Below are 23724 nucleotides of genomic sequence, written 5' to 3'. Positions count from 1 at the left end.
GTCCCTTTGGGTCCTCTCTGGGCAACCAGCCTGTTATGGTATTTGATCATATTGACATGAAAAGTCTTTTCCATATGTGTAAATGGAATTTTCTGTATTTAAAATTGTGCCTATTGCTTTCTTTCTCCAGTAAAAAAAAAAATTCTTAATTTGGGGTTTAATTCATTTTGGTTTGTTGTAGGATGGAATTCAGAAAGGCAGATTTGGAGAAGGCTCTTCTAATCATTCTGACTCTGTCCTGAGTATTAGCACGATTGCCTCTGCCATCGCTAATGCTTCCTCCAGTGCTGATCCCTCCGAGCTTGCTGCTATGATAATGGCACTTTCTAATAAAAGTAAAAGAACGTGTATCCTTCCTGGAACTGGTAGAGAGTCTGAACTCTCTGTTCATCAGGTATCATCCAGCAATGTGGAAAATTGTGCTTTTGATATGGAAAAATACATCAAAAAAACAGATGAGATTGGACATGAAAGTGAATCTGAGAGTATTATGAAACATGAATCATCTGTCCAGAATGCTATGCCTGATAGCTTTTTACTGGGTAAAGATAAAATTAAAGATACTCTTGCAGAAGATTTGATAAATAATCATAGCAAGCAGCAAGAAATAGAGAAAGGGTTTCCAGATTATTTTAATGAAGAAAATAATAATCAGAATTTTTCTAGTCTGTCTGGTGCACCCAACCAAAAAGACCAAATTGTAAATAGTGCTAAATATTTGGAGAAGTTGTCAGATTTAGTAAATAGTAAACATTTGCAGTCAGTGAATGCTGATCTAAGATCAGCTGTTCTCAATACCCAAGCCTCACCTGCTGGGAATGGAGCATCGAAGCTTGGAATTGCTTTAGCAGCAAGAAGTGAAGTGGCACAGGGAAGTCCGCTTGCTTACCAGAATGATGATCTCTCTAGTAGATGTATCAGGGAAAACACAGAAACAGTGTATCAAGCAACAAGTGCTGTTTCAGAACCCTGTAACAATGTGGTGGAAAGAAGTACAGGAAATACTCCCTCACACATCAACTTAAAACCAGCCAAGCAATCTAGTAAATATGTCATAGTAACTCCTACAAAAGTAAAGCCTATGCAGGTGTTGAGCAGTGATGAAAAGAAGCAGACGGCAAAAATAGAGAGGAGAAACAAAGATCCCGGTACTGTTTGCCATGGCAGTGCAAAACATGTAACTTTCGAGCAGCTCTCCCCAGCTTCCCAGTGTAATACTGGTAAGTAAACCTATATAAATATAAGGAGTTGTTGAAAAGGCTTTTTTTGAAAGTAGGTTTGTTCCCTGTGCTTAAATAAACACTGTTATTCTATTTATTTTCCAGAGCATAAACCCGTTGTACCTGAATGTGACTTGCAGCCTCTAGAGGATGAGCAGTATAGCTTCAGACCTTCAACTGAACCACTAATTCACTCTTCTCCTAGTGATACTTCTGGAACAGCAGTTTCTGGGTAAATTTCTTTGGGCAGGTTATATGAATTATTAATGCTTCACAAGGTTTTTTTGAGGGATCAAGTTTTAGTTTGAATGTTGTCCTTGACCTCAGTATATAGATGATCTTTAATAGGCTAAGACTTCATTCTTAGACTGAGCTTTCTGTTAGCTTTGTGATGTGTATGGGGTTGCAGTCTGAAGCAGCTTTACGTCTCTAACTGGGATGAAGAGGCAGGAGCTCAATGGGAATATTCCTGTTTCTCTATCAGGATTGCTCTGTAATGCAGAGCAAATCCTGCAAAATAATGTCTTGTAATATAAATCATCAACCTGGTAGCTAGTCAGAGACCTTAGATGCATAAAAGTTTGTGTTGATAGAGCTATAAAATCCTGTATTTTAAAACTGTTGTTCTAGTGTAATTAATATATTACAAATAAAGCTTCTTAGGGTGGGTGTTAATTATATGGTAGCAAAGATTGGCATTGTATAGACTAGTGAAGGTGTAGTTTTATTTAAATGTAAGTATTTCACTTAGTTTGATTCTGTGGTTCAAATTGCTGCTTATTGTGAGAAAGGATGTTTGGAAATCTTTGTATTGCTTTTGACCACTTTATATTTTGAAACCACAAATATAATTTTAGATTTAAGACTTTTTTAACTACTGGAAGGACATTTTTAAAATTAACTCTCATAACAATAAGTATTATGTAAGCTGTAAGATTGCAATTAAGTTAATTGTGTGGTGTTCAACATATAAAGATGGCCAGTAGCCAGTGGCTATGTACTTTCCCATAAAAAGAGGCAACTGATTTCTTTGTGTTAACTTGAAAGTTCCCCGTTGGATAGCTGACTACAGCTAGGGTTTTAAACATATTAGAGTTGCAGTCTCTCTGTTGTTTCCCAGAAGTTAAAATGTGCAGTAGTATTTGTGCAAGTAAGTTGTATAGATTTTAGGATTTCCAGTTACAGTTGTCAGTCATTTTGTTTTCGTGTTATTGCTTATTGTTTGAGAAAGTGGTGAAGATTTCATTTTTCCAGGTGTGTGAAATGAAACTTGGCAGTCAATAGGAAATACCAATGTGTGATGCCTGGGATGTGAATGATTTCATTTGACATTCTTGTATATATACAAGTAGATTGATTCACCTTCTTTTTTCTTTTAGTGAGGTGTGTTGTTTCTATGACCTTAGCATTTGAGTTCAGATGTGGAACTCTTATCTTTGACTTATGGATTTATATTCAATTATAGCACAATAAAGAATAGTATAGCTAATTTATAGCATTGATCTTCTTGTGGGAGAGCATTAGAAATATATTCTAATACTGACATACATTGAATTTTTTTTTCAGGTCTGATGATTGCACATCATATTTTCAGGAGTCTTCCTGCAAGGAGAGTGTACTACCTCAGTCAGTTTACTCAAGTCTTAGCATGAGCAGATTAACATATGTCTCTGCATCTGAAAGTACCCTTAAGAACACAGCTGTAATGTGTAATCCAGACACATCCTCGGTAAGGAAATCTTGACCTCTAAATGTGTATTCCTTTTTTTTAAAACAAAAAAGAACCCAGAGCAACACTTCCCCCTTGTGCCCAAACCAAACCCTTAAATGGTCGAAATAAGTTAGAAAAGCCATAGAGGTTTCAGAACAGTTTAGAACATGCTGTACATTGGGAAATGTATTTTGCATCTTGCTTATTAATTCATTCTGTCCTTGGAATGCTTTTGCGTGGTTTTTTGTGGGTTGTTTGTTTGTTTGTTTTTGGTGGGGTTTTTTGTTTGTTTTTTTTGGGGGGGGGGTGTGTTTTTTTTTTTTAATTTTTGTTTTGTTTTTGTGTTTTTTAGAAATGTTTATAAATACATATTTTAGCTTTCACTTCTTTCAGGACTAAAGCTATAATTTTCTAACTCTCATAGCCATTCTTGTGGTCTTGAAAGTTGACCCAATAAGAGATGTCTTGAAATGCATTTGTGTGTATGCATACTTATGACTTCCTTTCTTTTGGTTACATCTCCTAATACAAACATCTCAAGACTCTGAGAACTCACAGTGCACTCATTCCACCTGCACTAGACATACCTGCCAAAATGGAAGGCCTTTGGGCTTGAATGATTTCTTTGTGTGAGTGCACAATAAGGGTATTTGAATCAGTCCATTTTCATGCATCTCAAACTAACGGTTTTTGATGAGTTATTTTGTTCAGGGCCACCCATTTAAAATTCTTTTTTCTTAAAAAGATAGCAACTATGTCTTTAGTGTTCTGTTGAGATGTAATTTTTTGTGGGCTTTTTTGTGTGGTGTGGGTTTTGTGGTGGTTTTTTTTTTTGAGAACAACAGAAAAAAGTCTCATCTGTGATGTTACTGTAACTTACTGCTTGTAGGCCCTTAGTTTTTTACTAGGAACTCTAACCTGACACAGTTAGTTATCAAAGCTGCATGTAATGCCTAGTGTGGTGTGTTCACCCCAGCTGGTGGTTACTTCTGTGAAATTCTCCCACAGTTTTGTTGCTGAATGTGATATTAAATGGCATGGATTTTGTCTATTGGGGTCAGCTATACTGATCATGTCCCCTCTTGATCACTTGCTCACCCTCAGCCTACTATCTGGAGAGCCAGAGTGTGAAAGGGAGGCAGCCTTGATGCTATGTGAGAACTGCTCAGCAATAGCGAAAATGCTGGTGTGTTATCAACATTGTTTTGGTCACAAATCTCCAATTTCAGCACCATATGGGATACTGTGAAGAAAACTAGCTTCATCCCAGCTACACCTAGCTAGAATGTGGCTTTAGGCAGCAAACAGGTTGAAGTCATGTTTTCTTTTTATAGGTGAGGAGCTACAGATGTTACCAAAGTCTTCAGAGAAGACTTGGCAAACTTGATTATTTGTATTGGGTGGCAATACTGGTATTAAGATCTGTCTTGTTCTATGAACCCTATTTGTTTTTCTAAAATTTGTAATACTCCATCTTATGTTTGTTTACTAGAGTGAAAATACTTGTGAACTAAGCACAACGATAATTCGAGCCAGCCCAACTCCTTCACAGGAACATCCAAATGAAAATCTAAAAGACCACTCATGTCAAAGGAATAGAAAAGAAGCACTGCTTAGTATTGACCAGAAATTGGAAGAAAATGAACTTGCAGGTCTTAAAACAAAACCTGATGATGTACTGAGTCAAGAACTGTCTGAAGAAGGTGTTCCAAAGAGTAAAAAGCAGCTTGCACCTGTTGCTTCAAATGTAGCAGCAAATGCTAAAGAGCTAGACCATGTTAAACCAGCTTTACCAAGTAAATGCATCTTCCAGCCACTTTCTCTTAATGTTGATGCACAAGAGGTATGGCAGGATCAAACAAACAAAGTACAGAGACAAGGATTACCCATGTATCTTGGATTAAACACTTATATGCCATTCAGTCAAAACCCATCAGATGAACCATATGTTCCTATTCCAAGCTTCAAGCCCCATGTCGCTACCTCTGAGAGCCAAGCAATTTCTTCTGTTCCTACATTGCTTACAGGACATACTCTTGCAACTCCGTTTGCACAACAGCATCTGGGAAATATACCATCTACTGGAAATGCAGTTTTGTCTCAGTTTCATGGCTGCAACTCTGCAGGTTTTGGTCTTCCAGCAGGACTTCCTTGTCCTGGTATCCCAGCAGGACATGCTGAGAATCCACTTACAGTTGGAATTCCTTTGGGTCTAAATACTGGTCCTGGCCCTTTGGGGACAGCTTTGCTTTGTAATCAACAATCTGCTTCCTGGAACAAGAATATCTTAAATATGAAATCATGTACTGGACAATCTGTTGGAGCTGGTAGAAAAGAGTGGGAGTTATCAAAGTCACTTGGTATTGGTGAGTGTGTTTAAAATACAGCTGTGGGCAAGGATGATAATAGTGATGTTAATATTAGAATACATACAATTAAGTTGACTACTAAAAGTAACCAAAATGACTCTTCATACATGCTTAGTAATTTAAAAAATTGTATTACTTATTTTTCTTATATAATGACATTCTTTGAATTCAGTATCTATTGTTGCAGTCCCTGCAATGGTCTTGAAAGAAATTTGTTGTACTATTGAAGAATTTTGGCATTCTTCAGCATTCAGTAGTTTTGTGGGGGGTTTTTTGTTTGGTTTGGTTTGGTTTGTTTGTTTTTTGTTTTTTAATAGGAAGACAGATCTTAGATGCAGTTCATGCCAGGCAAGAAGAGTCATGCTCTGGACATTGAGTTGTATTTTATCTTCAAAGTAAATGACATATTTGTCTCTAACCTAACTTGGTATTGGCAATCAGTGAAGCCAAAAACTCCAAAGATGAGAGTGGAGGGCTTGTGCTGTTTTCTAGCTAGGAAGGGGAAGGACAAGCTCCCAGGTGCCTTCTGTGCTTTCTGCTATTTCTATGTGCTTTGTCTTGTCTCTAAACCTAAGCACTACAAATTAGTGTGTCATTTTAAAGAGTTCTTTTAAGCTGTTTTCATTAGTTGGTTTTGCTACACTTTTTTCTGGCTAATTCTTTTGTATGAAATGGCAATATAGTGGGGTTGAAGGTTTGAATTTGTGACAGTTTGTAGATTGTTTTGTCTTTGACCAGTGCATTTTAACATAGTAAAATTTGAACAGTCTTGCTTTTTGCCTGCTTTGGATATATGTAATTTTTAGGGTTTAGATATACTAGATAGGCCTATGATATTTCTCAGGTAAATTTCACTTTTGGCTGACCTGAGTTTTTTTAACTTAACTTCCAGGGATGCTAGTCTTAGTTGGTTTTCACCTTTATATCTGCAGTGAATGTTCTTTTCAGGAGAGCAACAAGGGTGTATGGCTTTAAAATAAAGCTTGCTGCTCAAGTGACTGAAACTGCTTCAGGTGGTTGTCTCTGAGAATTGAAATTTGACATGGGTACTGATTAGTGGGTTTCTGGATGTAATGAAGATGGATCCCCAGAGAATCCTTACCTCCATTTCAGTTTTGAGTTGTCATTATAATGTGGCAATTCCTCTGAAAGAGTTGCTTTGAATATTTTAGAAGACCTGGAAATAAAATAGTAGAAGTAGGATTTGTTTCTGATTTGGTAATAACTTTAGGTGACTGCACTTCTACAGCAAAAACCTTCTTGGTATTTTCTGTGGCAAAAAAATGTCTGAATGCCTTTTTAGGTAGTTGTTACATTCTGATTAAAAAAAATTTTCCTTTGGTTGATGTATATGTTTGAAAGTTGTAATACTGGTGTTCACATATTCTGAGTTGGGCTAGTACAGATTAACTTATGATCACCAACTATTTTATTTGAGATGTATATATATACTTTGTGGGTTAGTGTCTGCAAGGGATGTGCTATTTCCATAAGTATTTTTCTTCATGACAGTGGAACTCTAAGTTCTACGTAAGGAAGTAAAACCTAAAAAACCTTACTTCTGAAGCAAGTAAGATGCAAACTAGAAACAAGTGAATTGTTGAGTTCTTGGGGAAAATATGAAAATTGCAGGATTCAAACATTGCCTTGCCATAGTGAAGTATTTGTCAAATGAGTTTATAAAATTGTCAGCTTGAGTGCTGATTTCTTTCTGCGTTCTTGGAATAAAATGTGGGCATTTTATCTTCCAAAAGGACACGTAAAAGTGCCTGAAGAATTGAAGATTCCTAATGCCTGTTGTGTGGGAATTGCATCACAGGCAGTTCTTAACATTTTTAATCCAACTGGACGGTGGTTACAAGTCAGCATTGGAATACTCAGTGTTTCAATTAATGGGGTAAAGGTAAGGGTTTTTTAAATAAAGTTATATAAATAATGCTGTAATGCTTATCTGTTGTCACGTGTAAATTTAAGAGTCCTCTGTACAGATTTGTAAATTTTCCCCATTTTACAGTTAATATGCACAAAAGCAATGCTGCCCTCTTTCTACCTGGCTACTTAGTCCAGTGAGTAGGCATAGGGAGGTAAATGCCAGATTTTGCAGTTGGTCACTTGTGCTAGAAGCACATTGGTGACCTCCAGCTGCTGACCTTTCCATTACTCTTCCACCATACCTCTTCCTCACATTTCTGACAGCAGAAAGCACCAAAAAGAATTGGCAATAAGTATTTTGTTGCTGTTCTTTCTCTAAAATTGGGTTTACTTATTAATTCACTTTCAAATATAATTAATACTGTAATCCATAAGTTAATCTTTCACTCGATGCTGGGAAGAAACCCCAGCAACTTTCAGGCTGATGTATCTAGCTCTTTAGATTAAAAGTAAATGCCTACAGTTGAGTGAGATGAAAAGAGGAACATGAAGTTGTAATAATTAATATGGAGCAAAGATATATACAAAATGTGTGTGTTGAGCAATGGTGCCAGATAAATGTAGTGTTTTGAAAGAAGCTGTCCTCTGGCAAGAGGCCTGCTGAAAGTGACAGAGGTTTTGTTTTTCAGATGGATCCTGTGAAATACCAATGTCTGGTTTTCAAGAACAAAACCATCGTAGAACCCTATTCTACCAATGATCTGAAAATACTGTTTTTACCTTCTCATTCGGGAATCTTTCAGTGTATTCTCAATGTTTCATCCTGGCCAGTTTCTGCAGATGCTGAGACAATTATTCAGGCAGAAGCTTTGGCAAGTAGGGTGGTTCTGACAGCAGTGGCTGAAAATCCTGATTTAGAGGTAAATAGCTGCTTATTGTGATTTTGGTTTTTTCTTTGTTGTTGGAATTTTATGAATGACGCTGGAAAGGAATAGGAATGCAAAGTTCTTCCTTAAAAAAACCTTGGGATTTCTTACGTATGGAATGTAGGAAAAAGTTATATCAGCTACTCATGAACAATCTAGAATGCTTTACTTAAGGAAAAGAATGTAGATGGAAATGAAGTGTTCTGTACCTATATGAAAAAGAAAGCTACTGCTTTTTTATTATTAAAAGAATAAATGAAATTTCATTTAATGCTTTCTAAGTATCTGATATGTTGGATGCCACTGGGCATTAAAATGTAACAAAACCCACTTATTTCTGATTGTAAGGTTTTCTTTAGTTTTTTACATCAAGTAGGCTTTGTCTTGGTTGGTTGTTTTATTCAGATTATTTATGGTTGGAGAATATTTTCTTATTTTGGACTATTTAGAACTGAAAAGTAAATGGATGTATAAAATGCTTTATCTTACTACTTATAATGAATAACAACCAAATGGGAGAGACAGTGTGACATTATGTAATCTGCCTTTATATAGTCCTAAATTTAAGAGTGTGGACAGGCAGAAATGTTCTTTGTTGCACGTAGAAATCAGTGGCTTCTTAAGGAAGCTTGACGATACTTTTGGAGGAGACTGAACAAATTATGTGATAGTCTGACATTGCTGATCAAAATTAAATTTTCAGTCACTTAGTACTGCTGACTTTTTTTCCATTTAACATGATCTGTTTACCCGTTTTGGACTAAGTATATGTTTTAAACTGATATTTTAGCTGAATACACATGAATGGATAGTTTTTTAAATGCTGCTTTTATGAATTATTTTAATTTTGGATGTATTTTTTAATACGTAAGCTTGGCAAAATCCATCACTCTCTGTGTTCATCATGGTATAATTAATTCAAACTTGCTTTGTATTAAAATTAAACCCTATGCTGTATCTGTATGTCTTGTTATATTCTTTAGATTTGAAGAAGTACCATACAAAAGCTGTACTTTGCTGCAGGTCACTTAAGTGTTTAACTGCTACTTAGTTATTTTTTTGACTTTTAAATTGTTAGTCTTATTTTCTATCTAAAACTGACATTTCTACTTGCTAGCAATAATCACAGTTAAAATTTATTTTCAGTGAGTCAAAATTTGGTTGTCCACTGGCTTTGTATGGATCAATATTTCACTAAAATTGGCTTAATTGTTTGAGACAAAATATGTGGGAGATAGCTAATAGGGTGTAACCCCATTTGATATCAAAGGGGACTCCTACCTCTGGCAAGAGTTGTGTATGCAGATTTAGCATTAAGAGGATGAAATAGTTGAAAAATGTCCTTACTTTCCAGGTGCTTTTCTATGGTAGTGTGTTTTGTATTTTTTCCTTCCTTATAAGTTCTGCTTTGCCTTAAAACTAGGTGGAAACAGGAAAAAGAGATTATCTGGATTTTGGTGACTTGACTTCTGGCAGTTGGAAGGCTCTTCCACTAAAAGTTATCAACAAAACCCATGCTTTTGTTCCCATTAGACTTATTATTAATGCTGTAAGTACAGTAAGCTTCCTGCATGTCAAAGTTAACTTCTTGTGGTACTAAATATATGTCATTAAGAAACAGCCTGGACACTAGATGTCAGGTTCTCAAGGGGTTTTTTTTGCAGGTGGAAATCTGATTTAGCTATAATGGTAGTAACAAAAATGTTTCTGGGATAGGTGTAGAGTTTTGCTTAGTGGCTTAGAGTTTTTTGTTTGTTTGTTTCCTTATTTCTTTACGTTTTTACAGTCCAGCCATGTACTGCTGCCTCTGAGTTGCCTGATTTGAGAGCACAGAGCAGCATATAGTAAGAGGGTTGTGTTGCCTAATCCTTCTGCCTCTGAGAAGGTGGAGACATTATCTACCATTCAAGTGGAACATCTTGCTGTTCAAACAAGCTGCCAGACTTGCTTTATAGCAAGTTTAACATATTCTTTTCTTCCTCTGCAGGAGCAAGAGCAGGACTCTGCTCTATCTGCTTTGTCTCCCTTTAAACAGTAGTAGCCCCCACTACAGGCTCCAATCTGTTCCCCTGTGTTTCTGTGGCAGTGTAGGTTTGAGAGTTTTGGCCAGACTGGCTGCTGTTTCTTGCTGTGGGAAGAGCCAGTTGTGGGGGGATAAGAAAGGATTGGTCTTATGTTGAGAGTGGATCAGGTCATCCTGGTGACTGGTGATGCTTGGTCTTCAAACAACCAAATTTCTTGAAGGTTAACAGCTTCTAGCTTGTCTCCTTTAAATGCAGAAGGATTTCTACCTATTTTTGAGTGTTTGTTGGACTAATGCATGCAAATTAAAACTAGGTCAATCTTTGCTTTTTTCCAGACTACTTTGATTATTCAGAAATTGCCTTGTATTCTGCAGCTTTGTCAGCGTTTTTTTAGAGATGGTGAGATCTAACACTTTGTTTCTTCGACAGAGTGCAGTAGCTTGGCCTTGCTTCACTTTTTCCAAGGAACCAGTTAATCCTTCTAGTGAACAAACGCTTCAGATGGATGCAGCAGCAGCCCCATCAGTTGTGAATCATGTGATACATGCAAGCTGTGATGGGCAAGTGAGTAGTTTGTAGTTGACTGGTTCTGTTGCTTGCTGTCTGAAATGGCAGTTCTCAATATCTGTGTTGACAGTAATGATTTTTTGGGAGTCAACCTATTTGAGCAGTAGAGTTTTGTTGTTATTTGTGGGGTGGTTTTTTTTTTTTTTTTCCTTTTCAGTAAATCCCCCTGTAAGAGGAGTCAACCAATTTCTTTTTCAGGATCCTGAAGCTTTAACGGTTTGGGTTATATTCCATGCACCTAAGAAACAAATTTCTTGTTCAGGTATAGTGATTTAATTTCAACTAAAATTAGATTTTTAATGTATGCATGTATTAGAATTGCAGGAACAGGCTGCAGATTTTAAATTAAATGTTCTCTTTGGTTTGTGTCCCAGTATTTTTGGTATCTCTTTCAGTTTTAGTAACTGAAAGAGATGGAATACTTTTGTCTTAATCTTCTAGATGTACAAAGCAGCTATCTACTGGAAGGTGTGTGGAATTTGCTTTACTTCTTTTGCTGAGAGAATTAAATCATCACTTAAGGAAACATTGTGATTGCAAAATAGATAAGAAATTTGAAGAAACCCTTGGGGTTTTCTTGGCTTCCTAAATAGGAAATAGTTACACATATTGATTAGTTTGACTAATATTTTAAAATGTTTTTTTGTTTGCTTTAGGGATAGTTGCATTTGACAGGAAGGCAAAAATTTTAAGATCCTGTGAGACTGTATTTAAAAGAAAAAAGAAAGTATTGCTAGCCTAATGGGGAGGGTTAGTATCACCACATTAATATGTTAAGACTGGACAGTAGCTGAAGTGAGATGTGTATAAAGGAATGGCCTCTGCTGCTGGCAAACTTACTTGATTTTGTTACTCATGCAATTGTTCCCAGATTCCTTTTGTCCAGCGGATGAATTCTTGGCAAGAGTTGATGTTGAAGTGGATAGTCCAGGACCCAGCAGTATTATTAAAAGTATTCCTCTCAGAGCAAGAGTTGGAACAGCAAGGATACATGCTCCAAAGAACTTGCAGGTTTGCATGTATTAACGAAGTGCTTTTTAATAATATCTTGCCTTTCCTAGCCAATTTCTTTTATAATGTTTGGTTTTATTCAATATATGTATATACATACTCACTTCTTTAAATTTTCCAGACAATAAGCCTATATACTAGTGTGGGTTCAACAGCAAAACAGCAGCTGCCATTGAAAAATGCTGGAAACATCAGTGTATATTTGAAAATTAAGGTAGGTTGGTTTCTTCCTTTTGAAATCATAAGCTCTGTGCTGTTAATGTTGTATTTAATCATAGAATCACAGAATTTTCAGGGTTAGAAGGGACTTTTTAAGATCATCAAGTTCCAACCCCCCTGCCATGGTCGGGGATGCCTCCCACTAGATCTGGTTGCTCAGAGCCCTGTCCAGCCTGGCCTTAAAAACTTCCAGGGATGGGGCTTTCACCACCTTTCTGGGAAACCTGTTCCAGTGTCTTAACACCCTCATAGTGAAGAACTTCTTCCTAACATCTAATTTGAATCTACCCTCCTAGTTTGAATCCATTCCCCCTAGTCCTAGCACTACCTGACATCCTAAAAAGTCCCTCACCAGCTTTCTTGTAGGCCTCCAATTATTTTATTTGAAACTAGAGCTGAGCCTTGGAACACACAAACACAGTCTATTAATACATGGCTCTATGGCTGGTGTCACCACCACAGTTTTGAGTTTTTTGCTAATGGCATGGCCTGCATGGCACTCCTTTCTCAAAGGAGGAAGAGAGTCTTTGCCCACGAGATAGTGGGTCTCATTTGACAGAGCTTTTAAATGAGATTTGAAGGGGTAGGGAGATAACATCAAGCTTGCTTATGGCAAGGTGTGGGATGACATGCCAAGGTTAGAGGGATGGGGTGTCAGCAGGGGCCCTCAGCCCATTGCTCTGAGATGTGTTGCCTGCACTAGAGCACATTGAAATCTAACAGGGATGAGCCTGGAGATCTTGAAGTAGGGAAGCATCGTCCTCCATAATATCTTTCTCTTAAAACTAGAGAAAGATTGATTTGATGGGTGGACTGTTTGGTGGATGAGGAGTTGGATAGTTACAACTAAGATGAGGAGAAACTTTTTTCAGAAGGCCAGTTGCAATAAGACAAAGGGTAATGGTCTTAAACTGAAAGAGGATAGATTTAGACTAGATATAAGGAAGTAATTTTTCATGGTGATAATGGTGGAAGACTGGGACAGGTTGCCCAGAGAAGTGGTAGAAACCCCATCCCTGGAAATATTTAAGGCCAAGTTGGATGGAGCTTTGAGCTTAGTTGAAGATGTCCCTGCTCACTGCAGGGAGGTTGAAGTGGATGACCTTTAAAGGTTCCTTTCAACACAAATCATTCTATGATTTTATGATTCTATAAAGAGAATAAAAGATAATGAAGAAATTAGCTATTGGAAAAAGCATGTGGGAGTTCTGTTGCTGAGCTTTGGTTATATTTGTTTCAACAAATCACTTTTTGATTTTTAACATTTATTTTACGAAGTGTTTAATGTATGTAAAAGTAGTGAAGTCTGTGCTGCACAACAAGTGTAAATTAGCAGGTGGAGTAAAGCCCATTTAGAGCACAGAGATATTAGCATTGGGAGACATTTTTATATTTTAACTAAGCTACATCTTGCCCACTCAAATATGAAGCAAGTTCTTTTTAGACACATGATCACTTTACTTGACTTTAATTTTCTTGAGATTAATGGAAAGTATGGTCCCATACAGAAAGATAACCTGGTCTTTTTGCAATTAGCATTTCTAAGTCAACAGAAGCAGCAATCAGTCTGCTTTTACATTTAAAAAAAAATAAATAAAAAATTGAGGGTTCTGAGACCATAATTTCTTGGAACATAAGTAATGGAAATACGATGCATGACTAGAATCACTAGTGCCACAATAACTTGATGATATGGGATACTGATTAATACCAGCAATAATTGGTACCACTTATGAGATTGGTAATTATCATGTATTACTTAAAGAGATTTGAAGAATTGAGCATTATGTCCCCTTCAGTGTTTTATACACAGCTGATGTCTTAAGATGCCTCTTTTGGAGGTATTTTAACTGTAGTGTTCAACTCTTGTAAAGAGTTAAGTGCAGGGTTATGGGGAAAATTCTAAAAGGTGCCAGGGCATTTGAATTGTTGGAGCTGTATGTACAACAGATGTACAACCAACTTGTATTATGTGTTGTAAAGGTGCTTACTCCCTTAAAATAATAACAAACCCTCCCTTTTCCCCTTGACCACTTTCAGGCATCATATCAAGACAGCTGCTTTGCTGTTGAACCTGAGGATCTTTTCCTTCTTCCTGGAGAAGAACGAGAAGTGACTGTCCTGTTTTCTCCAAAAAATGTTATGACTACGGAAAGGTAACAACTGACCTTATGCTACCTGTCTTAAGCAGAGCTACTTTTGTCATGAACAAATTGAAAAATTTACCTTCAAAGAAAACTTTGACTTTAGATGTTTTTGTTAGTCCTTTTAAAGAGTCATCACTCATTAGAAAATAGCTTTTTGCCAGGGCTCACCTGTTCCATAGATTCCCTGCTTCTTTTGCTATATGTAGTGTAAGGAGCCAGTTCAAGAGGGACAGGGGACTGCTGGAGTGGGTACAGCGAAGGGCCACAAAGGTGATTAGGGGAATAGAACATCTCTCTGAGGAAAGGCTGAGGGTCTTTTTTAGTCTGGAGAAAAGACTGAGGGGACATCTTACCAATGCTTGTAAATACTTAAAGGATGGGTGTCAGGGGAATAGGTTCAGTCTTTTTTCGGTGGTGCTCAGTGATAGGACAAGATGCAATGAGTACAGACTTGAATATGAGGAGGAACTTTCTCGCTGTGAGGGTGACAGAGCACTGGAACAGGCTGCCCAGGGAGGTAGTGGAGTCTCAATCTCATATCTGGTGGCATTCAAAACCCACCTGGCCACCATCCTGCTCTAGGTGAATGTTGGACTAGGTGATTTCCAGAGGTCCTTTCCAACCTCTAGCATTCTGTGAGTAGCTAATATTTTCTAGTAGCTAGATAAACAGATGTCCTGAGATTAGTCTAATGTAAATAAATTAAGTCCCTGAAGCCTTTTATGTAGTACTTGCTTCTCAAGTACAGCAAAGCTTTAAATATTTCGGCAGCCCCTTCAGTTGTTTCCCTCTTCAGCACTCTGCTGAGACAAGGGAATGTTATTTCTATTTTACATATGCAAAAACTCAAGCATAGATCAGGATCAAAAGTATTAATTTTGGCTGCCATAGTCAAATAAAAGTTCAGCTATATAGAGTCATAGAACTGGCGTGGTTGGAGAAGACCTTTAAGGTCATGAAGTCCAATCATTAGCCTCTCATTGCTGTTTCTATGACTAAACCATGTCCCTGAGCATCACATTTTTTAAATACCTCCAGGGACAGTGACTCAAGCACTTTTTCTGGCCAGCCTGTTCCAGTGCTTGACAACCCTTTTGGTGAAAAAACTTTTCCTAATTTCCAGTCTGAACCTTCTCTGGCACAAACTGGGGCCATTTCCTCTTGTTCTGTCGCTTTTCACTTGGGAGAGAGACTAGCGACAGCCTTGCTGCAACCCTCTTTCAGCAATAAGGTCTCCCCTCAGCCTCCTTTTGTCCAGACTAAATGACCCCGGGTTCCCTCAAATGTTCCTCATAAGACTTGTTCTCCAGACCCTTCATCAGCTTTGTTGTCCTTCTTTGGACATGCTCCAGCACCTCTATGTCTTTCATTGTATTTGTATTTTGCCATCAAGAGGGTAATTTAAAAAGGCCTATTTTTTTTCCCAGTTGTTTGGTTTTCATCGTCTAATTTTGTTCTGTGGTGGGATTTACATTTATTTCTTTGTTTTTAAAGTACTTTGAAAATATCTGTGCTGCCATCTGGGCCTCAGTATGAAGTGGTGATAAAAGGTGAGGCAGAGTCTGAGGAAAAGAAACCTGCTGCAGGCTGTTCAGACATCCCACCCATTCTCTCCAACAGGCAGTACATTGTCTGGGGGGGAGTAACACTTGGAGCATCAGTGTAAGTATAAGCTGGGCAGCTGTTAATATAGGAAATAATGTTAAGTATTTCGCATGACACTTGAAGTAAAACTTTCTTAATGTCCCTGTTCACATTAATAATCCACAGGTGATAAACTAAATTATTTTTTGGCTGAACTGAGAGAACCAGTTTATTACAAGTTGGTTTTGCTCAAGAAATTTTTGGAAACAAATAGTGATCTTCTCTGATCTTTTTGTATTTTTGAAGACTCTTTAGTTACTGTTAGAGTAGTATCTGATTTTGTAAGATTACATAAGTACTATATAAGTAAAAATTTAATAGAATGTATTTTCCAAGCAAGTTGATGGAAAGATTCTATTCCTTTTACACCTGCCTCATGTTAGAAATAAATCTCTATGCTTAAGTTCATCCATTAAAACTATAAGAATCCAGGCTCATATTGTAATTTGACTATCCAAATAGCACAAGTTGAACTTCCCTGAATTAATTAATTTGAATGCATTTGAATGCTAAAAGCTATCGTGCTGGAGAATCCTTTGCTTTCCTAATCATGATTACATTATCCTTCCAACTAGTTCTTGTCTGAACTTTTTTAGTTTCAAGTTTACAACTTCAGTATTCCATGATTTACTGAAACTGTTCATAATTGTCTAGATATACTTTTCTGCTTTTGTGTGTAAAGACTGCAAGCTTTGCAGATCTCTGAACTTGTACTATTACTTTAGGCACTAATCCACTGTTGGTTTTACTGACCTTTTTGAACAGTCTGGTTCAAAAAGTTCCCTGGTTATTTAAAAGTGATCCATGGTTGTAGCTAAGAACTATTTCTGATACCTCTATACCTACTTTTTGCTTTCTTAAGGTGGTGTATTTCTAGCACAGTAGTTTTTGGTGTTTAGGAATCACTTTCTCTTCCCTGTATGCTGCTACCTTTTTATTTTCTGTTCCTCCTGAAAATAAATTTTGGTTCACTTTTGGCTTTAGGAAGATGAAATTATTTTTAACTTTTTTATTCAAACAGAATACAAAACAATGTCTGCCATTGAAAACTGGGGAAGAGACTTTTCTCTGTCTCTATGCTCTGCTTTGATTCTAAGTGCATGATCTTTCCTCTTCCTTTATCTTGTTACCAGTTCATACGGCTTGTCACACCCTTCTGTTATTTTTTGACCTGTTATGATGATAAAGACAATCACTCTGGGAGTGCTGGAGAGGTTTCCTTCCTCTGTCAAGGAAGGATCTGAGTATCAGAAGCCTGGTCAATGCCAGGATATATTGGAGAGGAAAAAATTTTACTTTTTGGTCAACCAGATGATGCCTTGTGGCCATAGCATTCTGTGTTACTACATTGTTGAAAAGTACACAAAAAGTTATTCTTAATTTAGTTCTTTACAGCTGTGGCAGTGAATCTGAGGCAGACTACTCACAAGTCTCTATCTGCATAACTAAGTGGCTCTGGCTAATCTAATTATAACTGTCTTAAAGTGTTTCTTTAAAGAATTTTTATATGGACCCAACCACTTGCTTTAAGAGCTTAAGTGGTTAACTGCAATGCTTGAACTTTAGAGAAGTTGCATTTACAGGTATTTTGAAGTCATTTTGCTGTATGGGGGTTGGTGTGTAATGGTATATAATATTGTAAAGTCTAAAAATTTGAGAATACAGAAGTAACTTTCGAGTGTAGCCCAATAGGAGATTTTAAAACCAAAGTAATTTAAAAATTGACTATCCCATTTTCATTGTTTTGTGAATACACATCTGTAGTTAATATACAGTTGCTGTACAATATATCTAATCTTCATATATTTCAGCCAGCAGAAGTTAACTTTAAGAAATTACTCTTCATCTGAAACCCAGCATTTAAGACTGTTGATCAGAGGCCAAGATCAAGACTGCTTTCAGGTAACAATCATGGAATTTTCTCTTTAGTGTTTATGACAACTCTCAGGATACAGCTGTGATAAAGGTCTTTGCCCTGAGTGATTTTCTCTTTATAAATATCAATGTCTAGCAGGCTGTGTGACAGCTTTTTAAGCTGTGTAGAACAGCAGTCAGTGGCAGTTCTTGCTGGAAAGATTCCAGGCCTCACTCCAAGGGACTTGTTGTACACGAGGGAGAAAGAAAAACTGAAATTTTGGGGAATTACCATAACTACAGAGATTTGTTACATAGTGCGCACATATTGATATCCCCTTTTGTCCTCAGGTATTCAGGTTCTGGGTTTAAATCTTAGTTGAGAGGGAATTAATGCAGTGTTGGTTAAGTTCAGCCTTACTTTATTCTGGATTGAAAACAAAAAGTGTCTGTGCTCTAAACAGAGAAGCACTGATGTGGTTGTGGGAGTAGAAAGTATCTTGGACTTGTTCTTTTCTGTTGCGTGTTAAGCATTGCAGCCATAAATATATTGCCAACTGAGTTAATTCAGGTTTTGAATAAATTAATTCTGGGTTACTAGTAAAGTAAGTCATTACTATGATTTTCTTATTGTAGTCACTCACTTCTGGTGTCTTAATTTTTATAGCTTCAGAGTATATTTGGATCAGAAGAACGCTTAACTAGTAGTTGGGAACTCAGAATCCGTCCCAAAGAAGACACTAACATATACTTGATATTCAGACCTACTCGAATAACTTGCTGCTTTGCCAAGCTGGAAATCAAACATCTGGGGCCTCGATCACGGCCAGGACTTAAGTTTACTGTAAGAACCCCAACTTAACTTCTAATAAGTTTAAATTTTTTTGTAATTAATTTAAATCTAGTGCTAAATATCTGTTTCTCTGGAAAAACTGAAATTTTTCAAGGTATATACTGTGCATGTCTATATACTTGTTAAAGATTGTGTGGGCTCTACATTTTAGCTTGAACATTAGCCTCAATTTTGTATGAACTTTTCTCCTTGTGAAGAAAGAAGAGATTTGTATATGTTAAAAACATGCCGAGATTTTTATATGTTAAAAGCATGCCAAGATTTTAAACCTGTAACTGTAAAAAAAATAAACATTTATCTAGTTTTATAAGTAGGCCTTAAAGTTTGCAGTAAAACTTGAAAATTAGGCCGCCTTATTTCTTGCAAAGTCTCTTGAGTTCACTTTTTAAGCCTTTCTTTTAATTTGAAATATCTCTTGTGTGGTTTTTTTTTTTTCTGCCCCCCTAGATACCGTTATCTGGATATGGAGGAACAAGCAATATAATTTTAGAAAATGTTGTTAAGCTGTTAGATAATTATATGGTAACACTGGAAAGAATATTACCTGGAAGATCAAGGAAAACTACTTTCTGTGTAAGAAATACAGGTTCTCGAGCTGCCTATGTTAAAGCACTGTGCTTTGCAAACCTAAGGACAGAAACTGTTATGGAACCTCAGGTAATGACCGTATCTCCAGAGAAGTTTGTACTAAGAGAAGGAACACATGAAGTAAGTATAATACCTGAGTTTTATTATTTTGAAACCTAAAAATGTAATTAATATAAATGTGATCAATAAGATTGTGTCTCATTAGTTATTTATTAAAATCTTGCATGTGTTAAATCCTGTTTTACTTCTATTGCAGTAATTTGTTGACTCATACTCTAAATGTTAGTACTAACAACAAAATTTTTTTCTGAGTATATTGTCTGTTTTTTCAGGTGGTTACTGTAATGTGGAATCCAATGGAAGAGGAGGAGAACTTTTATAAAAAAACCAGAGTGGTATCATCATTATGTCTTTTTTGGGGAGATGAAATTTCTAGGCAGCAGTATCGTAGGTAAGATGTGCTTTGCTGTTTTAACAGATGTGTTTAAAATTTTAAACCTAGAGTGTATACCATCATGAGCATTGTTTTAACAAGCAAGAAAAAACAAGAGACGAATGATTTGAAGTGATCTAGCAAGTCTTTCCTGTGGTAGGTTGCTTGGTTGGGTTTTGGATTATTTGTGGGGTTTCTTGCATACTATAGAGCAATTCTAGTTAAGATTTTTATTTTCTGTTTACATTTTTGAATTTGAATGTTTCTGTTTTGGGACAAAATCTTTGGGTGTGGTTTTTTTTTTGTATCAGAAGAGGTTTGTGTTCTGCCTTAGTAGCTCTCTTTCCAATATGTATGTAGCTTTACTTTTTAAAGAAAAGATCCATGGAAGGAGTGGTATGTAAATTCTGCAGTACTAAGGTTTTGACAAGATTTGCATCTTGGTTTGCTGAATTTTGTTGACGAAGACAATGTTTGAGTAGATGTGGATGTGAGAGAAATAACACTTGCGTGCTCGTAATGGTGATGAAATTTTAAGAATATATCATATTGAACTTCAGTAGAGGCCACGTTATTCTGCATTTCAGTTTGCAGAACTCAAATGCACAAAAATGGCAAACTTTGCTTTTAATAGCATAGGTGGCACTTTAAACTTGTGCTGTATATAGTGATAATGCAAAATGTTAAGAATAGGCAAAGCTGTAAGGTTGTGATGATAATCATTCAGTGCAAAATTTCAGAATAGCAGTATTTCACTTATTTTTAAATGTGATTACCTGAAACTTTACCAAAGCCATTTATTTATTTTTATCCCATTGAAGTATTAAAATTAGCTGAATCTGTATGACTTTGAATAAAATACTAACGGAATAACTGCATCTGTGACCTTCTAGACAGAAAATTTGCTTATCTCAGACATCTCAGAAGATGCTTGTAACTGTTTTTTGTATAAACTTTTGTCTGAGTCAGTGCTTACTGTCATTGAATCCTTCTTAAAGGTCAGAAATACTTAGGTGAAAGCTTTGGTCTACTACTGAACAAAAACCCCATTGAGAAGCTTGATTCACCTATATTGGTAGTGTTGGAAACTTTTTTTTTTAAATTCAGACTCTGGACTTTGGTACATAAGTGAAATAATTTGCTTCTGATTTTATTAATCAGTAGGTATGGCATTTGGTTTTTGAACATGGTGGTCTACTAGATTGTTTCTTGATGGGAGCTTTTCTGAAGTTTCCCTTGATGAGAGAGATGCTTATTTCTTGAAATGACTGAGTACTGTAAGAGAATCAAACCCCATTGTTAAGTTTTGTAGTGGAACAAGAACAGGATTTGGGACTTATGGTCAGGAATGTGAAATGAGTGATCTGCCAGTTCTAACTTGTGGCTCAAGTTCTTTGCTTTAAAAATAAACATAGTCAGCATCCTGTCAAGTAGCTTAGATATGAGAGTTAGTAGTGCTTGAGGTATTCTTTCTACTTCCATGGCCCTGACCCTATTTATGTGCTGGCTTTCCTCTCATTGACCTGTATTTTGATTCTGCCCAGGGGGGCTGTGGATGCTCCCTGTCTGGAAAAGTTCAAGGCCAGGCTGGATGGGGCTTTGAGCAACTTGATGTAGAAGAAGGTGTCCCAGCCTGTGCAGGGGAGCTGGAACTCAGATGATCTTTTATGGTGCCTTCCAACCGTAGCCATTCTATTTAGTCTATGATTTTTCACAGGCCTGTTTATATCTCTGTGCCTCCTCTTTTCTGTTCTGTTCGTGGTCATGCTCCTTGGCTCCATGTTCCTCCTGCTAGCTGACACCTGCTGCCACTGTGCCATTGACTTGCCATTTTTCCCTTCAAAAGGCTTTCACTCGTAACAAAAATAGCATTCCCTGGTTCTTGTGATGATGGAAGTCACACTGATTCTTGATATACATAGCAGAAATCTAAGTAGGTTTGACTGACAGCAGAGAATAAGTATCTTGGAAATACAAGTGCATGGTAGCAGTTCTTTCAGTGGTTCCTTTTACTGTGCAGCAACAGAGCAGGTATTTCTTTAATTATTTTAAGATTATGAGAAGATTGCAGTTTTAAACTAATGTATGCAGATTTGAGCTTGGTGTATTCAAGAAACAAAGTTAAAAGTTGTGCTGAATTCTTACCAATCTTATCAGCCTATTGAAATCGTTGTTCCCAATACTTTGTGTAATTTATTGACTCTTGTTTTTTTATCTCTTTAACAGATCTATGATGTGTAATCCTCAAATAGTAAAAAAAATAATCCCAGAAGACAGCTGCCTGAGAAATACTGTATTTGATGAAGAATTTCAAGGGGAGCAGCTTGTGACAGAAGGTAAGCTTATGACTTATTAAAAGGAAAATGTAGTATTTGGGTTTGGGTGGAAATATGTGCTTTAAGGTTTGAATCCTAGTTATTTTTCTCCTTTTTTTTTTTTTATTGGTAAAGGTAGAAATGAAGTTACTGATTTGGATGGAACTTGCTTTCTTTCATTCAGTACCTATTTTGAACAACTTATACTTTTCTCCTAGAAAAATGAAACTCTAATCTAGGAAAGTTATAGCATTAGAAATGCTCTGTTTGAAGAGTATTTGCCTTGCTATTAATAACTGAGATTCAGTTTCTTTTACACAGATGTATTTGAAAATCAAGAGGCAGATAGCTTTGTTGACATGAAAACAGATTTTCCTTCCTAAATGAAATAACTTCTATTTTTTTTTTTTTTTCACTAATCTTGTGATAGCAAGGAATTTATTAAAAAAGAATGTGCTATACTATAACAGTGTCATTAACTCCTCCCAAGCAAACCCCCCAAACAATTTCCCTTTCGTCAAATTGTTCAGTCTCCTAATTGTCCTGAACAAGTTTACTGTCAAACCCTGTTTCTTAAGTTAGTTCTTTAGTTCTTTGCACGTACGGAAAGATGTTGCTATTCTAAGGCTACTACATCTGAAAAAATGTTAGTCTGATTCTTTCCTTGTAAGAAGTCTGTTCACTTTTTTTTTTTTTCTTTTCTGTAAGATGCTTCTGTAAGGTGAAAAAGAGTAGGTTATTTTTTTTTGACATCTAAATGATTTTTTACTTTTTGGGCTTTAAAATGGAAGACGGAGATGATTCTGAAAAAAATCTCTAAAAGTATACTGTCTTGGCTCCCAGGATTGCTTTTAATTTCAAGTTGCATCCCTAGAATGTTTTGGTTTCCATTTATTATTGCCCTAATCTAGATGTATTTGAAAAACCTATGAAGAAATTATGGATGTATGTTGTGCCAGCTTTTCACCAGTCTGCTCATTTGATTCATCTGTGTGGTATAATCCAGGGCCAGCAGCTGGAGGGAGGCATACTGTATATATACATGCATCTTCTTAATGAGCTTTTATCCTGATCAGCCAGAGAGGGGAACAGGATGAGTCCAGTGGTGCTGTTTGTGTTTGCTTGAGTGCTCTATGTTTCTGTTTGGGTTGGTCTGTCTGGGTGGCTCTCTGTGTGAGTGCTTTTTGTTTTTTCCCAGCACTGGGAAGACACCCCTTAGCCTTGCTGCTTGAGGGGCCAACAGCAACATTGCCCTCTAACTAGGCTACCAGGCTCAACGACTCTGAAACACAGGTTTACCACACCAGTCGCCTTTTATTTACTGATTAATATGCTTCTAGTTGCTTAAGTATGCTTTAGTTACTAATGTTTAACATCTAGCAACTTATTCTAAAGTAGTTGGAATCATTTTGTAACTTCTGTATGTGGGTTGTCCAAATGAATTTAGTTGGCAGTGCATATTAGCATCTTACCTGCATACAGGTGTATAGATAAAAAAGAGGGAAGGAATTTTGAAATATGCTTCACAAGAACTTCTTAGGCTTTTCTGGGTATCATATGATACTTCTATGTTTTCATGATCTATGTACTTCTATGCTCTACAGGATCTAAGCCTTTGTATAAATTTTTTTCTATCTATTGTGATCATTGAAGATCATGCTATTTGCATGCTGTGATTTAGGTCTGACACTTTTGGGTCCTGAATTGTGTGCACTGTGGTCTTGGCATTTATTTTAATGCTATCATGAACTAGCCATTTTTTATATTTGATAGGCCAGCATTAAACTGTAACAGCAGCAAATGATGAAGTATCTGGATCAAATGTACCCTGTGTGAAAAGTGTTAACTTCTTGATTCTATCTATTCAACATGAAATGGCTCAAAGCAGAGCAGAAAACTTTGACCTGATTTTTAAACATTTTGATGAAATGTTTTATTTTTAAGTCATACTCTTACATTCCTGAGCTTTTG

General features: G+C 36.6%; 1 protein-coding gene across 1 annotated transcript in view; it reads left to right on the top strand.

Moving 5' to 3' along the window:
* Window positions 1-23724, top strand: part of CEP192 (centrosomal protein 192) — a 79884-nt gene that overhangs the window by 35294 nt on the left and 20866 nt on the right. The window contains exons 24-41 of the mRNA XM_071736903.1: window positions 182-1220; window positions 1326-1452; window positions 2787-2949; window positions 4424-5297; window positions 7055-7203; window positions 7862-8092; window positions 9522-9647; window positions 10552-10686; window positions 10888-10951; window positions 11561-11700; window positions 11822-11914; window positions 13960-14075; window positions 15561-15728; window positions 17522-17612; window positions 18232-18408; window positions 18865-19125; window positions 19338-19456; window positions 21665-21774. Of these exons, the coding sequence (XP_071593004.1) occupies window positions 182-1220; window positions 1326-1452; window positions 2787-2949; window positions 4424-5297; window positions 7055-7203; window positions 7862-8092; window positions 9522-9647; window positions 10552-10686; window positions 10888-10951; window positions 11561-11700; window positions 11822-11914; window positions 13960-14075; window positions 15561-15728; window positions 17522-17612; window positions 18232-18408; window positions 18865-19125; window positions 19338-19456; window positions 21665-21774 (4183 nt within the window). The remainder of the gene's footprint in view (window positions 1-181; window positions 1221-1325; window positions 1453-2786; window positions 2950-4423; window positions 5298-7054; window positions 7204-7861; window positions 8093-9521; window positions 9648-10551; window positions 10687-10887; window positions 10952-11560; window positions 11701-11821; window positions 11915-13959; window positions 14076-15560; window positions 15729-17521; window positions 17613-18231; window positions 18409-18864; window positions 19126-19337; window positions 19457-21664; window positions 21775-23724) is intronic.

Source organism: Heliangelus exortis, chromosome 2 (assembly GCF_036169615.1).
Source record: "Heliangelus exortis chromosome 2, bHelExo1.hap1, whole genome shotgun sequence".
Lineage (NCBI taxonomy): Eukaryota > Metazoa > Chordata > Aves > Apodiformes > Trochilidae > Heliangelus > Heliangelus exortis.
Note: the sequence above shows the minus strand (reverse complement) of the source record. Positions and strands in the feature narration are given on the sequence as shown.